Raw genomic sequence first — 16516 nt, forward strand, 5'->3', positions numbered from 1 at the left:
GCCGATAAGAACAGAGCCCTTGAGTTCTGATGGCAAATCAGACCCTGGGAGAGCAAATCTGGTCGATCCAGTAACCACCAGGGAATGAGGATGATGAGCTGAACCAAGTCTGCATACCACACCAGGTTAGGCCAGTCTGAAGAGATAAAGATCACCGGAATCCCTACCGTCTTGATCTTATTGATAACCCTCAGAAGTAACTGAAGAGGAAATTGACCTCTGGATCCCGGGACCAGCTATGAGCCCGAGTACTTTGGCATTTAACCTTGATGACCTGAGGTCCACCTCCGGAGTCCCTCTGCGATGACAAATCTGTTGGAATACCTCCGCATGAAGTGACCATTCTTCCGAGGCAAGACCCTGATGGCTGAGGAAGTCTGCCGCCCAGTTTTCCACGCCCGGGATGTTAACCATTCAGATGACTGAGTGTGACATCTCGGGCTAGCAGAGAATGTGTTCCACTTCACGCCTTGTCAACCCGTTGCAGATGCCCCCTCCTGAGTGCATGCGGGATCACAGTCCCTGCAGGGTGGGATATTATGTCTCTGCGGTAACAAAGTCTCGCAGGTAGTCCATGAAGTTAAATACATTGTATGTACCTTGTTACCCTTTTTAGGGAGTGACATAATGCACCACAGTATTCCCCATGACTTGATATGTTAATATCCTCTAATTGGGCTTTAAAGAAACTGCAGGGAAGAGCCAATGTGGGCTGATGTCTGCTGCAGGGTCAGGGCTCTTACCCAGGTCCTGTTGCTCGTGAGTGTTGCAGATCCGTTGTGTCCCTTTAAAAATACCGTGTAAAAGGGGTCTACTAAGCTGGAGTACCTCTTTCAGTACCACCCCGTGTTTTCGGAGGTCCACTCTGCGTTGGCTGGAGTCTGAATGAATGACGCTGGCTGGAATTCCTTGGTTACATGGGCGCATATAAAAGATCACTGCATCTCCACGTATTTCCAGTCTGACAACACTTTACTCACAGGACACAGAATATATCACACAGATACAGAGGGCAGGCCAATAGAAAAACGGCAGGCCAGACATGCATTACAAAAGCCGCAGGTGGCCGGAGCCTGCCAATGTTTACTGTGGGAATTACAAAGGTGTGGGGAGGGCAGACAAAAGGAGAATATCGTGTTCCCTCTGCCCAGGGGCGCAGCCTGTGGGCTGATGCATTAGGGACATGCATCTCACATAGAACCTATTATACATACATATAACTGCACAACATACATATTCTGGGTGCTGAGTGGTTCTGTAGCACGTAACACGGCTCCCCCTTTTCAGCGACGCGATCGGCATACACAGTCTGATCCTCAATGGATCGGTTTGGGGATGACCAGGAAATGTTTAGTTGGATCGGGTGGGGCCAATACAGGGGTATTGGTGAGGGCGTCTTTTAGTTGGCGGAAGGCTTCCTCACACTCTGAGGTCCAGGTTACCTGGCGGAGTTGGTTCTTACGGGTCAGATCAGTGAGGGGCTTGGCTACGCTGCTGTAATTGGGAACGAATTTCCTGTAATACCCCGCTGTCCCTAGAAACGCCATGACCTGGGTTTAAGTGCGTGGGATGGGCCATTTGGCTATGGCCTCAATCTTGGCTGGTTCTGGTCGCTGTTTCCCACTTCCCACCCAATGCCCTAAATACTGAACCTCTGCTTTGCCCACGTGACACTTGTTTGGGTTCAGGGTGATTCCGGCCTGGTGGATCCTGTCCAATACTGTCTCTAGGTGATTTAGATGCTCTTCCCATGTTGCATTGTAGATGGTGATGTCATCCAGGTAGGCACAAGCATAGTCCTGGAGACCATCCAGAAGCCGGTCAGCCAGCCTTTGGAAGGTCGCCGGGGCATTCTTCATCCCGAATGGCATAACTCGAAACTGGAATAAGCCGAACGGGGTGACAAATGCCGACTTGGGAATAGCGTCAGGATTAAAGGGGAATCTGCCAGTAGCCTTTGCATAGATCGATGGTGGTCAAATACTTTGCCCCCGCCAGCCGGTCTAACAACTCATCCATACGCGGCATGGGGTATGCATCCGTCACTGTTTTCTCATTGAGCTTACGATAGTCTACACAAAACCGTGTAGTCCCATCCTTCTTGGGCACTAACACTACGGGGGATGCCCAGGGACTGACTCTTCAATGACCCCTAAACGCAGCATCTCTTGTATCTCTTGTCGCATCCCCTCTCGTACAGACTCAGGGACGCGGAAGGGGTTTTGTAGGGGGGTCTGATCCTGGGTCTCAACCTTGTGTTGTGCCAGGCGAGTGTACCATGTTCTCTCTGAAAATATCCTCTGTCGCAGCCTCAACAACGCCTCCGCCTGCTGTCTCTCCCAGGGGCCTAGGTCTTCGCCCAAGTGTACCTGGTCCCATGTTTTAAACTGAGTCCTTTCCCCTAAGACATCCGGCAAGGGAAGTCCGGCTAAATCCTCTGCTTCAGGTGCACAGATGGCCATTACCTCTTCAGGGCGCTCCCGGTAGGGATTCAGCATATTCACGTGGAACATGCGGATAACCCTGGGGTCGTCACAATCGGCGACATTATAGGTTGTGTCGGCTATTTTCCCCACTACCTGGTAGGGCCCCTGCCATGCAGCTTGAAACTTATTCTGCTTAGTGGGCTCTAACACCAGGTCCTTCTGTCCTATTTCCAAAGTCCGCTCTCTGGCCCTCCAATTGTACAAATACGCGCTGGCGCTGCTGGGTCGCCGGCAGGTTCTCACGTACAACCTGGGTCAGCTCCTGTAGGTGGTCCCGGAATTCCAGCACATAGGGTACACTAGGTACCCCTTCTATGAGGCCCTCCCCCTCCCAGTGTTCCAGCACTAAATCTAGGGGTCCCCTTACTCGTCTCCCGTATACCAGCTCGAACGAGGAGAACCCCGTGGATTCTTGGGGCACCTCCCGATAGGCAAACAGGAGGTGTGGCAAGAATTTCTCCCAGTCCCCGTATGTCCTGGTAAAAGTCCCAATGAGCTGTTTTAATGTCCCATTAAAGCGTTCACACAACCCATTTGTTTGCGGGTGGTAGGGGGCGCTTCTAATGGACTTTACGCCGCACAGCTTCCACAGTTGGTTGGTCACCTCTGCTGTAAACTGGGTACCCTGGTCCGAGTAAATCTCCCGGGGAAATCCAACCCGTGAGAAAACCTGGAGCAGGGCGGCCGCCACCGTCTCTGCCAGTATGTTAGGTAACGCAACCGCCTCTGGATACCGTGTGGCATAATCTACCACTGTCAATATATACCTTTTCCCGGACGAACTGGGTTTGGCTAACGGCCCTATCAGATCGACCGCTACTCGGCTAAATGGTTCCTCCACAATGTGGAGGGGGCGTAATTTGGACTTGCATCGATCCCCCCTCTTGCCAATGCGCTGACAACCGTCACAGGTCTGGCAGTACTGACGAACATCATAGGTTACACCCGGCCAAAAGAAGTTTTGTGTCAGACGATGCCTGGTGCGACTGACGCCGAAGTGCCTGGCCAAGGGTATATCATGAGAGATTTGCAGTAACTTCTGCCTATACTTCTTGGGAACTACCAGCTGTTGTGTTATAGTGGGGCTCGACCCTGTGTGGTGCTGCTCTGTGATCCGGTAGAGGAGTCCCTGCTTCCATACAAACTGTTCCCCTTCCAGTACCCCTCTCCCCTCCTGTGCCTTCCCACGATATCCCTCTAATGAAGGATCCTCAAGCAACTCCCTCTTAAATTCATCTGGGGTGGCCCAAGAAGTGTGTCTGGCTATGGGAATACGTGTAGGGCTGGGATGTCTTACCTGAGCCTCCTCTGAGTGTGATTCCGCCTCCGCAGCTCGAGCTTGTCTCCGGGTGGTCACAGGATAGGTCTCAGCCAGAGGAGCCACCGAGAATGCAGACAACATGGGCCCCAAGTCATTTCCCAGCAAGACGTCTGCAGGCAAATCCTCCATCAAGCCGACCTCAACAAGGCCATCCCTGACTCCCCAGTTCAGGTGAATCCTGGCAGTGGGCAGTCGATGTATAGCTCCCCCTGCTACACGGACTGCCACTGTCCGGTCCGACTTCTCTTGGTCCCGGACGAGATGAGGCTTCACAAGGGTCAAAGTTTCCCCAGAATCTCTTAGTCCCTGAATACGTTTCCCATTAACCCACACGACCTGTCGATACTGTTGTCGATCTGCCCAGGGTCTACTTCATGCAGCTCTTCCTCCATCTCTTCCACCCCTTGGTTAGTCGTAGCCCTCAATGCCGGGTCAGCTTCGCCTTGGTAGCAGTGTACAGCAGCCCGGCTGAAGGTAGCTGTTCCCGCCTTTGGCCACTGGGTATGCTGAGTCCGGTTGGGACATTGTCTTTGCAGGTGGCCCAGCTGACGACAGGTGTGGCATCGCGCCCCAGGGGGACTGTGGTAGGCCAGGTTTCTAGCTGGTTCCCCTACAATCTTCGGTGGTTTGGGGCCCTCCAGGTCCATGGGCGGGCCCCTAGTGACCACCTTTGATCCGGACAACTGCGGCCTCCTGGGATCATGATGTTCATCGGCCAGACGAGCGGCTTCCTCAAGAGTCATTGGCCGCCTGTCCCGAAGCCATTCCTGTGTCTCGGGGTTTAGTCCATTAAAGAATCGTTCTAACAGGAAGAGCTGGAGGACGTCCTCCTTAGTGGTTGCTTGGCTCCCTTGTACCCACTGTAGCAGTGACCGCCGTAATTTACAGGCCCATTCAGCGTGGGTATCGGTTACGCGTTTTATAAGTCCGCGGAACTTTTGGCGGTATGCCTCTGGTGTCAGCGCATACCGGGCCAAGATCACTTCTTTGATCCGCTCATAGTCCATACAGTCCTCATCAGGTACCGTGCGATAGGCATCCGCTGCCCGGCCTGTCAGATTGCTGGCCAGAATCTGAACCCGTTCCTCCAGCTTCACTTGATGAAGGGCACACTGCCGCTCAAAGTCCTGCAGAAAGCCATCCATGTCTTCCTCTGCCTCCCCCAACTGTCGGAAGGCATTATACTGGATCTTTTTGTGGCTTACTGTTGAAGGTACATGGTCGAAGTACAGAGCTCCCCCTGCTTGCTGACTCTCTTCTCTCCGCTCTGCCATCTCCATCTTGGCCAGCTCCACTTTGGTCCGCTCTGCCATCTCCATCTTGGCTAGCTCTATCCTGGTCCGCTCGGCCATCTTTTCCTTCAGATCAGTAGGCACATCAGCCATCACCTCTCGTATGATCTTTACTGCAGGGTTTAGGCCATAGAACGCCAGTCTGTTCTTTACCTCCCTCTGGAATTCGGTCTCCACATTCACATTGGGGGGCGCTGCACTGTCGTGTTCCATGATGGCTGCTATCAAATCCACTTTTGTTTTGTTGCTGGCGATCAACCCTCGGGCTTCCACCAGATCTTTTACCCAGGTCCTGTTGCTCGTGAGTGTTGCAGATCCATTGTGTCCCTTTAAAAATACCATGTAAAAGGGGTCTACCAAGCTGGAGTACCTCTTTCAGTACCACCCCGTGTTTTCGGAGGTCCACTCTGCGTTGGCTGGAGTCTGAATGAATGACGCTGGCTGGAATTTCTTGGTTACATGGGCGCATATAAAAGATCACTGCATCTCCACGTATTTCCAGTCTGGCAACACTTTACTCACAGGACACAGAATATATCACACAGATACAGAGGGCAGGCCAATAGAAAAACGGCAGGCCAGACATGCATTACAAAAGCCGCAGGTGGCCGGAGCCTGCCAATGTTTACTGTGGGAATTACAAAGGTGTGGGGAGGGCAGACAAAAGGAGAATATCGTGTTCCCTCTGCCCAGGGGCGCAGCCTGTGGGCTGATGCATTAGGGACATGCATCTCACATAGAACCTATTATACATACATATAACTGCACAACATACATATTCTGGGTGCTGAGTGGTTCTGTAGCACGTAACACGGCTCCCCCTTTTCAGCGACGCGATCGGCATACACAGTCTGATCCTCAATGGATCGGTTTGGGATGACCAGGAAATGTTTAGTTGGATCGGGTGGGGCCAATACAGGGGTATTGGTGAGGGCATCTTTTAGTTGGCGGAAGGCTTCCTCACACTCTGAGGTCCAGGTTACCTGGCGGAGTTGGTTCTTACGGGTCAGATCAGTGAGGGGCTTGGCTACGCTGCTGTAATTGGGAACCAATTTCCTGTAATACCCCGCTGTCCCTAGAAACGCCATGACCTGGGTTTAAGTGCGTGGGATGGGCCATTTGGCTATGGCCTCAATCTTGGCTGGTTCTGGTCGCTGTTTCCCACTTCCCACCCAATGCCCTAAATACTGAACCTCTGCTTTGCCCACGTGACACTTGTTTGGGTTCAGGGTGATTCCGGCCTGGTGGATCCTGTCCAATACTGTCTCTAGGTGATTTAGATGCTCTTCCCATGTTGCATTGTAGATGGCGATGTCATCCAGGTAGGCACAAGCATAGTCCTGGAGACCATCCAGAAGCCGGTCAGCCAGCCTTTGGAAGGTCGCCGGGGCATTCTTCATCCCGAATGGCATAACTCGAAACTGGAATAAGCCGAACGGGGTGACAAATGCCGACTTGGGAATAGCGTCAGGATTAAAGGGGAATCTGCCAGTAGCCTTTGCATAGATCGATGGTGGTCAAATACTTTGCCCCCGCCAGCCGGTCTAACAACTCATCCATACGCGGCATGGGGTATGCATCCGTCACTGTTTTCTCATTGAGCTTACGATAGTCTACACAAAACCGTGCAGTCCCATCCTTCTTGGGCACTAACACTACGGGGGATGCCCAGGGACTGACTCTTCAATGACCCCTAAACGCAGCATCTCTTGTATCTCTTGTCGCATCCCCTCTCGTACAGACTCAGGGAAGCGGAAGGGGTTTTGTAGGGGGGTCTGATCCTGGGTCTCAACCTTGTGTTGTGCCAGGCGAGTGTACCATGTTCTCTCTGAAAATATCCTCTGTCGCAGCCTCAACAACGCCTCCGCCTGCTGTCTCTCCCAGGGGCCTAGGTCTTCGCCCAAGTGTACCTGGTCCCATGTTTTAAACTGAGTCCTTTCCCCTAAGACATCCGGCAAGGGAAGTCCGGCTAAATCCTCTGCTTCAGGTGCACAGATGGCCACTACCTCTTCAGGGCGCTCCCGGTAGGGATTCAGCATATTCACGTGGAACATGCGGATAACCCTGGGGTCGTCACAATCGGCGACATTATAGGTTGTGTCGGCTATTTTCCCCACTACCTGGTAGGGCCCCTGCCATGCAGCTTGAAACTTATTCTGCTTAGTGGGCTCTAACACCAGGTCCTTCTGTCCTATTTCCAAAGTCCGCTCTCTGGCCCTCCAATTGTACCATACGCGCTGGCGCTGCTGGGTCGCCTGCAGGTTCTCACGTACAACCTGGGTCAGCTCCTGTAGGCGGTCCCGGAATTCCAGCACATAGGGTACAATAGGTACCCCTTCTATGAGGCCCTCCCCCTCCCAGTGTTCCAGCACTAAATCTAGGGGTCCCCTTACTCGTCTCCCGTATACCAGCTCGAACGAGAACCCCGTGGATTCTTGGGGCACCTCCCGATAGGCAAACAGGAGGTGTGGCAAGAATTTCTCCCAGTCCCTGTATGTCCTGGTAAAAGTCCCAATGAGCTGTTTTAATGTCCCATTAAAGCGTTCACACAACCCATTTGTTTGCGGGTGGTAGGGGGCGCTTCTAATGGACTTTACGCCGCACAGCTTCCACAGTTGGTTGGTCACCTCTGCTGTAAACTGGGTACCCTGGTCCGAGTAAATCTCCCGGGGAAATCCAACCCGTGAGAAAACCTGGAGCAGGGCGGCCGCCACCGTCTCTGCCAGTATGTTAGGTAACGCAACCGCCTCTGGATACCGTGTGGCATAATCTACCACTGTCAATATATACCTTTTCCCGGACGAACTGGGTTTGGCTAACGGCCCTATCAGATCGACCGCTACTCGGCTAAATGGTTCCTCCACAATGTGGAGGGGGCGTAATTTGGCCTTGCATCGATCCCCCCTCTTGCCAATGCGCTGACAACCGTCACAGGTCTGGCAGTACTGACGAACATCATAGGTTACACCCGGCCAAAAGAAGTTTTGTGTCAGACGATGCCTGGTGCGACTGACGCCGAAGTGCCTGGCCAAGGGTATATCATGAGAGATTTGCAGTAACTTCTGCCTATACTTCTTGGGAACTACCAGCTGTTGTGTTATAGTGGGGCTCGACCCTGTGTGGTGCTGCTCTGTGATCCGGTAGAGGAGTCCCTGCTTCCATACAAACTGTTCCCCTTCCAGTACCCCTCTCCCCTCCTGTGCCTTCCCACGATATCCCTCTAATGAAGGATCCTCAAGTAACTCCCTCTTAAATTCATCTGGGGTGGCCCAAGAAGTGTGTCTGGCTATGGGAATACGTGTAGGGCTGGGATGTCTTACCTGAGCCTCCTCTGAGTGTGATTCCGCCTCCGCAGCTCGAGCTTGTCTCCGGGTGGTCACAGGATAGGTCTCAGCCAGAGGAGCCACCGAGAATGCAGACAACATGGGCCCCAAGTCATTTCCCAGCAAGTCGTCTGCAGGCAAATCCTCCATCAAGCCGACCTCAACAAGGCCATCCCTGACTCCCCAGTTCAGGTGAATCCTGGCAGTGGGCAGTCGATGTATAGCTCCCCCTGCTACACGGACTGCCACTGTCCGGTCCGACTTCTCTTGGTCCCGGACGAGATGAGGCTTCACAAGGGTCAAAGTTTCCCCAGAATCTCTTAGTCCCTGAATACGTTTCCCATTAACCCACACGACCTGTCGATACTGTTGTCGATCTGCCCAGGGTCTACTTCATGCAGCTCTTCCTCCATCTCTTCCACCCCTTGGTTAGTCGTAGCCCTCAATGCCGGGTCAGCTTCGCCTTGGTAGCAGTGTACAGTAGCCCGGCTGAAGGTAGCTGTTCCCGCCTTTGGCCACTGGGTATGCTGAGTTCGGTTGGGACATTGTCTTTGCAGGTGGCCCAGCTGACGACAGGTGTGGCATCGCGCCCCAGGGGGACTGTGGTAGGCCAGGTTTCTAGCTGGTTCCCCTACAATCTTCGGTGGTTTGGGGCCCTCCAGGTCCATGGGCGGGCCCCTAGTGACCACCTTTGATCCGGACAACTGCGGCCTCCTGGGATCATGATGTTCATCGGCCAGACGAGCGGCTTCCTCAAGAGTCGTTGGCCGCCTGTCCCGAAGCCATTCCTGTGTCTCGGGGTTTAGTCCATTAAAGAATCGTTCTAACAGGAAGAGCTGGAGGACGTCCTCCTTAGTGGTTGCTTGGCTCCCTTGTACCCACTGTAGCAGTGACCGCCGTAATTTACAGGCCCATTCAGCGTGGGTATCGGTTACGCGTTTTATAAGTCCGCGGAACTTTTGGCGGTATGCCTCTGGTGTCAGCGCATATCGGGCCAAGATCACTTCTTTGATCCACTCATAGTCCATACAGTCCTCATCAGGTACCGTGCGATAGGCATCCGCTGCCCGGCCTGTCAGATTGCTGGCCAGAATCTGAACCCGTTCCTCCAGCTTCACTTGATGAAGGGCACACTGCCGCTCAAAGTCCTGCAGAAAGCCATCAATGTCTTCCTCTGCCTCCCCCAACTGTCGGAAGGCATTATACTGGATCTTTTTGTGGCTTACTGTTGAAGGTACATGGTCGAAGTACAGAGCTCCCCCTGCTCGCTGACTCTCTTCTCTCCGCTCTGCCATCTCCATCTTGGCCAGCTGCACTTTGGTCCGCTCTGCCATCTCCATCTTGGCTAGCTCTATCCTGGTCCGCTCGGCCATCTTTTCCTTCAGATCAGTAGGCACATCAGCCATCACCTCTCGTATGATCTTTACTGCAGGGTTTAGGCCATAGAACGCCAGTCTGTTCTTTACCTCCCTCTGGAATTCGGTCTCCACATTCACATTGGGGGGCGCTGCACTGTCGTGTTCCATGATGGCTGCTCTCAAATCCACTTTTGTTTTGTTGCTGGCGATCAACCCTCGGGCTTCCACCAGATCTTTTAATGTAGTCCTCTTTAACTTCTGGTAGTTATTTTCCATTTATTCCTTTCCTCCTGTAGAAGGGGTATCATATCCCGCTGCTGCCACCAGTGTAACGGGGTCTACCAAGCTGGAGTACCTCTTTCAGTACCACCCCGTGTTTTCGGAGGTCCGCTCTGCATTGGCTGGAGTCTGAATGAATGACGCTGGCTGGAATTCCTTGGTTACATGGGCGCATATAAAAGATCACTGCTTCTCCACGTATTTCCAGTCTGACAACACTTTACTCACAGGACACAGAATATATCACACAGATACAGAGGGCAGGCCAATAGAAAAACGGCAGGCCAGACATGCATTACAAAAGCCGCAGGTGGCCGGAGCCTGCCGATGTTTACTGTGGGAATTACAAAGGTGGGGGGAGGGCGGACAAAAGGAGAATATTGTGTCCCCTCTGCCCAGGGGCGCAGCCTGTGGGCTGATGCATTAGGGACATGCATCTCACATAGAACCTATTATACATACATATAACTGCACAACATATTCTGGGTGCTGAGTGGTTCTGTAGCACATAACACCCTGGTATCTGCTTGGCGCCGCACCAGTATTGAGGATTCTTCCCATTTCTTCTGAGAGCCGGCTGGGTGTATAAAGATGGCCACCAGGAGTTGCAGAGGCGGAAGACTCGCAGTGAGCAAGAAGTGCCAGTTCGGGGGTGGGGCTACAGGCGTAACAACATCCGGTGGGTGGAACCTCAGATTACTCTGTGAATAGGCCCAAGCCGGGGTCTAGATTTCTGTGGCCAGCAGGAGCAGGGGAGTGGGACGCCATGGGGGGTGCCGAGAATCCTGCAGTAAGAGCCCACCGCCGGCGTGGAATCTATTACCGGCGGTGCACGTCCCGGCACAGAGCCGCCACGGGAGACTGCTTCAGCGTGGACGGTGTTGCATTTCAGGCCTACAGGTGCTGCAATGTGGAAGATGCAGTGGACCCTCCACCCACCACCCCGTTGTCCACGAGGTGGAGAGGGACTGTCCGCCTCCTTCCATCGCTGCTGTTTGTCAGTGGTGATGCAGTGGGGGCTGCACGGATGCGATAATCGCCTCAGGACATCCTAGGGGTTCACTCCCCCAGGATGGAACAGGGTTGTTAGTCCGGCTGTAGTGAGCCTGGCTGCAGCCCCTTCTGGAGGCGACACTTGATGTTCCCACCTGTTGTTGGTTTGGGGAGATCGGTGCCCTGAAGAGAACTCAGGTATACCTTTCAATGGTGCAGGAGGGGACACGTGGAGGCGACACTCCATGTTCCCGCCTGTTGTTGGTTTGGGGAGATCGGAATCCTGAAGGGATCCGTCGCCCCTTGTAATCCATGAAAAAGGAATAAGAATAAAAAATAAAAAGTAAAAATGAAAATAAAAAATTGTCGTCTGAAGACCAGACCAATGTGCCTACTACAGACACTAAGCATGAACTGGTTTGGGCTGGAGCCAGTGTGTGGGGTGTATACTGCAGAGGAGGAGCTAATATTTTTGTGTTTTTCTTAGTGGCAGCCAGTGGCGGATTATAATGAGGTCAATCTGGGCGGTAGCCCAGGGCCCAGTGGTGTGGGGGGGCCCACCAGCCCTGTGAATTGACCTCATTATAATCCGCCACTGTTTACCAGATATGGGGAGGGAGAGACAGCGGAGGAGATCACAGACGGGGGAGGGAGGCAGCAGCTCCACACATCACTGGGAATGCGGAGGTCACGAGGTGAAATCACTACGTGCACACAAAGCCATGTTACTGCTGCAAGGAGCCATGGAGCCCGGGCACTGAGCGAGGAGGTGCTCTGCGTGTACGTATGAGCCCTCTGCTGTATAGGGCGGGGGTTGTGTGAGGTACGCAGGCTGCATGTCTGTTGTTAGACAGCCGGGGATGCTGCTCTGTCCTGCCAGCTGCTAGGTGACCGCGCTGGGCGAGGAGCCTGCGAGCCCTCCGACACTAGGTATATGGAAGGTTGCACAAACTGCATGTGCCGATGCGATCTGCTGCTTGTCTGTGACATGCGATATTAGTCCATTACCTGGGAGGCAGGCAAGCCTGGTGTATAACCGATACGATTGTTACATATTGGAGAAATTCAGGAACTGTACATACTTCTGCGATGTCATTATTAATCCCATTACATATGGGAAGCCACCGACAGGAATCGCAGATGCCCAGGCGATCGTCTGTGACATGCACATAAAGTTGTTAATGTTAAAAAAAAACAACTATATGGGAAGTCACATGCACGATCTAGTTCCATACTGCTGCAATCTCCTATAAGGCCGGGGTCACACTAACCTGCGCAAAATACGGTCCGTAGTTTACAGGCGTAATACGGATGAATGACCTCTAAATAGTGGTCCGTAGGTCATCCGTAAGCAAGGTGCGGTCGCATATTTTGCGCATGTGAGCATCCGTATGTAATCCGTATGGCATCCGTATGCAATCCGTATGGCGAGATTTTCTCGCAGCCTTGCAAAATGGACATTTAACGGTTTTGAGGCCTGCTAACAATTTAATTCATTAGCCTCCACCCTATTTATTGGCTCAGGAACAGGTGGCTGCCTCCATTCTGTCCATTTGTGACCTTGCCTTCACTAGGTGTGTTGGTGTTGTATGTGCAACATGGCAGAGGGTCTGAGTTTCAATACAACTAAGCAGGTTCTCTTCAACTGGCTTTTGTCACAGCGCTTTGGGCAACCATACCCAGTGATAGTGGATCCGCGGAGGAGGAGACGCATGTGGGTACATTCACTTTTGAGGCAACGACTCACAAGAGGTCATTTTCACCGCCTCTATTCTTCTCTGTGGGAGCATCCACTGAAATTTTACCAATACTGTCGCATGAGCATTTCCAGATTTGATCGTCTCTTGGAGACAGTGCGCCCTGGGATAACCTTTCAGGACACAAGGATGCGCAAAGCTATATCTGCAGAGGAGCGACTTCTACTCACAATACGGTATTTACTACACAACCACATTCTCTATGTTCATAAAGTGTGGGCTAAAGTATGTTTTTTTGCCTTCTTGGACTAAGTTTAATGCCCTCATCTTACTCAAAATATGGTTCAACTTACACACCAGAATGTTAGCTCTAATATGTACTGCATATCACTTAGTCATTGTGCAAAAAAATATGTGTGTGTTATTCTATCTCAATTCCTACCAAGTTTGGTCGGCATGTAACTGATGTTTTTGGACTTTATGCATTCTAAAATTATCAATTTCTGTTGTTCTACAGCTTCCTGTCCACTGGCCTGTCTTATGCCGCCCTCCACCATGAGTTTCTCATTGGAAGATCAACCATTTCAGGCATAGTGAGGTCTACATGTACAGAAATCTGGACAAGACTCCATCAAGTGGTCATGCCCGAGCCCAGGATGGAAGACTGGTTGAGGATATCAAGGGACTTTGAGGAGGACTGCTAGTTTCCTAATTGTATTGGGGCCCTGGATGGCAAACATATCCGGGTGCGTAAGCCACCGAACTCTGGCTCCCAATTCTTCAATTATAAACAATACTTTTCTGTTGTATTGTTGGCTCTGGTAGACCCTCAATACAAGTTTAGAATTGGTGACATTGGGGCCTATGGAAGGATGGGAGACTCTAGAGTCTTCAAAACTTCCATAATGGCTCGGCGGCTACGCACCAACCAGTTGGATCTACCACCACACCAGCTACCAGGCTCCACTGAAGAATCAGTCCCTTATGTCCTTGTGGCAGATGAGGCGTTTCAGTTATCGCGCAATGTCATGAGGCCATATCCCCGGCGCAACCTTGACCACAGGCGCAGAATTTTTAACTTGCGCCTATCACGTGCTAGGCGACTGGTGGAGTGTTCCTTTGGCATTCTTTGTGCCAAATGGCGGGTACTCCAGTCTGCTATTCAGTTGAGTGAACAGAATGTTAATGAAGTTGTGAAAGCCTGTGTGGCTCTTCATAACTTCACCAGGATACATGATTGTTCCTCCTCTGCTGGTGTTGTGCGTAGGCCAGACAATGTGCGCAGGGTGAGACCACCTATGAACCCTCAACGTAGACCGCTCTCTGGCCTCAAAGTGCGTGATATTTTCACTAATTACTTTATCTCACCTGAGGGGGCAACTTCTTGGCAAGACCATGCTGTGTCTAAGTTATAATGTGTTTCTTTAAGTGTGTCTAAATATATATTACTCAACCCCTTATGATTCTATGACTGTTTCATTGCATTGGTTAGTGTATGTTAGTATATTGACAGGGTTTTTGAGAAATCACACAGAGACGTTAACTGTAGTAGACAAATTTTTAGTTTTGCCTTTTTGCTTTTTTTTTTAATCTTAAAGGCAAACATAATATTGCCATATGAAAATTTTGGCAATGGGCAAAATTGCCCTTTTTGCACTATTAAACTTTTTTGAAAAGTAACATTATATAACATAACCCAAAAAAACATTAGGCAATAACAACATTGCTGCATGAGAATATTTAAATACAAAGGCAAAAAATAGGTGATCTCCATAAACAAAATTAATGCTAAAAGATAACACTCACATTTCTTCAGAATGTTTTCCAATCATAGAAATATTCCACCATGACAGGCAAGGCTACCTCACGGCTTTCAGACAGATATTACCTGTCTGTAGAACAGAGAATATTTAACCATGCTATACTTGAAAGGATGAAAAAACAAAACTCACTTGTTAAGACATAGAGAGAGCGTGATATTCTGAAGGCTGGTCGCCTTGATTTGTTACTATAGATTGCTAGCAAAAAAGGTGACTACTTCACTAAGGCCAGCACGCCTTTCCTAGGCATTAGCAAGTGAGTATTGTATTTTCATCCTTTGACTTTACAGTATAGCGTGGTTAAATATGTAATATCTGTCTGAAAGGCGTGAGGTAGCCTTGCCTGTCATGATGGATTCTTAATATGATTGGAAAACATTGTTAAAAAATTTGAATGTTACATTTTTAAACAAAGTTTGGTGATGGAGACCACCTGTTTTTTCCTTTGTATTTGGAGCACCAGTGAAACCGCACTGGACATCTACGGCCATCAGACTTATAAATCCTCATAGGTTGGGGAAGGGGAACGTGGAAGAGCAGCCTGTGGGGGGCCATACTGTTGCCCATGATGTGGGAATTGTCCTGCCTCCTGGGAATGTTGGGGGTACTTGCCAGAGTAATGATGGGGAGGGGTATCTTGTTGGCTGTAGTAGGCACGTGGCTCATACCCACCAAGATAGCCATATCGTCCCCAACCAGGTTGGGACCAGCCTCCAACACTGGGTGGGTACAAGTGGCCATATTGGTGGGGTTGGCTAGAGGCTGACATTTGTGACTGCTGAATAGAAGGTTGGGTAGTGGGAGGAAGGGGGTGAGGTGTAGGCCCACGTATTTGAGGATCCTCAGATCCTGCTTGAGCTTGCATTTGTGGGGGGTGCCTAAGGCGCATGAGATTTCGTGGTGAAAGCTGCCACCTCTCAATGTATTCAAATAGTTCGTAGGGCGTATTGGGGTATGTGCAGGCATCAAGCAGGATCTGAAAGCATCCACTAATACGGAGCCAGACCTCACGGGAAAGGGCACAGAGATAATTGGCCAGGCTGCGAGAGTATGCCTCCTCCCCATCATCAGTGTTAACTCTGGCTAAATAATTCAGAACCCCAGTGTCCACATTAGTGCGGGTATCAGGGGAAGGTATTTGCCGTCTTCGGCTTCTTCCTCGCCGGGATGTGGCAGCAGGCTGAGGGGAGCCCCGGATGTGGCCAGTTGGGCTGCTGCTGATATTGCCCTGATCCTTTGCTGGTGCTGATGCAGCAGCAGCACCAGATGGTCCTGGTGGTGGGCTTTGGGGCGCAGGCAATGGCACATCCTGACTCAAGTCTTCACCCCTGCTCCTAGTAGGGGGAGAAGATGGGCCAGCCACCTCTTCCCCTGCAGACCCAGGATCAATTATGGGCTCTGTATCCGAGCCAGTACCTCTGTCCGTAAGGTTGGACTGCGTTCTGTGAAGAAATAGAACAGAGCCAAAAATAAATACCTATTTTTGGCCCTGTAAAGTATCTGTGTAATGTGGTGTGAGGTATCTACTTACGGTCTCAGATCCAGAATTGGGGCGAGGAAGGAGAGGTGGTCGTAATATACAGTCATGGCCAAAAGTATTGACACCCCTGCAATTCTGTCAGATAATACTCAGTTTCTTCCTGAAAATGATTGCAAACACAAATTCTTTGGTATTATTATCTTCATTTAATTTGTCTTAAATGAAAAAACACAAAAAGAATTGTCCTAAAGCCAAATTGGATATAATTCCACACCAAACATAAAAAAGAGGGTGGACAAAAGTATTGGCACTGTGCGAAAAATCATGTGATACTTCTCTAATTTGTGTAATTAACAGCACCTGTAACTTACCTGTGGCACCTAACAGGTGTTGGCAATAACTAAATCACACTTGCAGCCAGTTGACATGGATTAAAGTTGACTCAACCTCTGTCCTGTGTCCTTGTG

The 16516-nt window shown here is 50.9% G+C and overlaps 2 protein-coding genes across 2 annotated transcripts in view; both read right to left on the minus strand.

The window, feature by feature from the left end:
• LOC141052959 (uncharacterized) overlaps positions 1–16516 on the minus strand; it is a 105276-nt gene that overhangs the window by 39841 nt on the left and 48919 nt on the right. The window contains exon 8 of the mRNA XM_073550296.1: positions 14288–14292. Coding sequence (XP_073406397.1) covers positions 14288–14292 — 5 coding nt within the window. The remainder of the gene's footprint in view (positions 1–14287; positions 14293–16516) is intronic.
• LOC141052953 (uncharacterized) lies at positions 14877–16211 on the minus strand. The gene is made up of 2 exons (XM_073550292.1): positions 16101–16211; positions 14877–16011 (listed from the first exon to the last, which is right to left on the minus strand). Exons 1-2 carry the CDS (start codon positions 16154–16156, stop codon positions 15066–15068), a joined length of 1002 nt encoding a protein of 333 aa, XP_073406393.1. The 5' UTR covers positions 16157–16211; the 3' UTR covers positions 14877–15065.

The sequence above is a fragment of the Dendrobates tinctorius genome, unplaced genomic scaffold (genome assembly GCF_039654945.1).
Source record: "Dendrobates tinctorius isolate UK_male_01 unplaced genomic scaffold, ASM3965494v1 ptg000164l, whole genome shotgun sequence".
Taxonomy (NCBI): Eukaryota; Metazoa; Chordata; class Amphibia; order Anura; family Dendrobatidae; genus Dendrobates; species Dendrobates tinctorius.

Coding starts and splice junctions, on each gene's coding strand:
- LOC141052953 (XM_073550292.1), bottom strand. CDS start 16,156: ATGACTGTATATTACGACCACCTCTCCTTCCTCGCCCCAATTCTGGAT. Junction 16,012..16,100: donor CCAATTCTGGATCTGAGACC/GTAAGTAGATAC, acceptor ATTTCTTCACAG/AACGCAGTCCAACCTTACGG.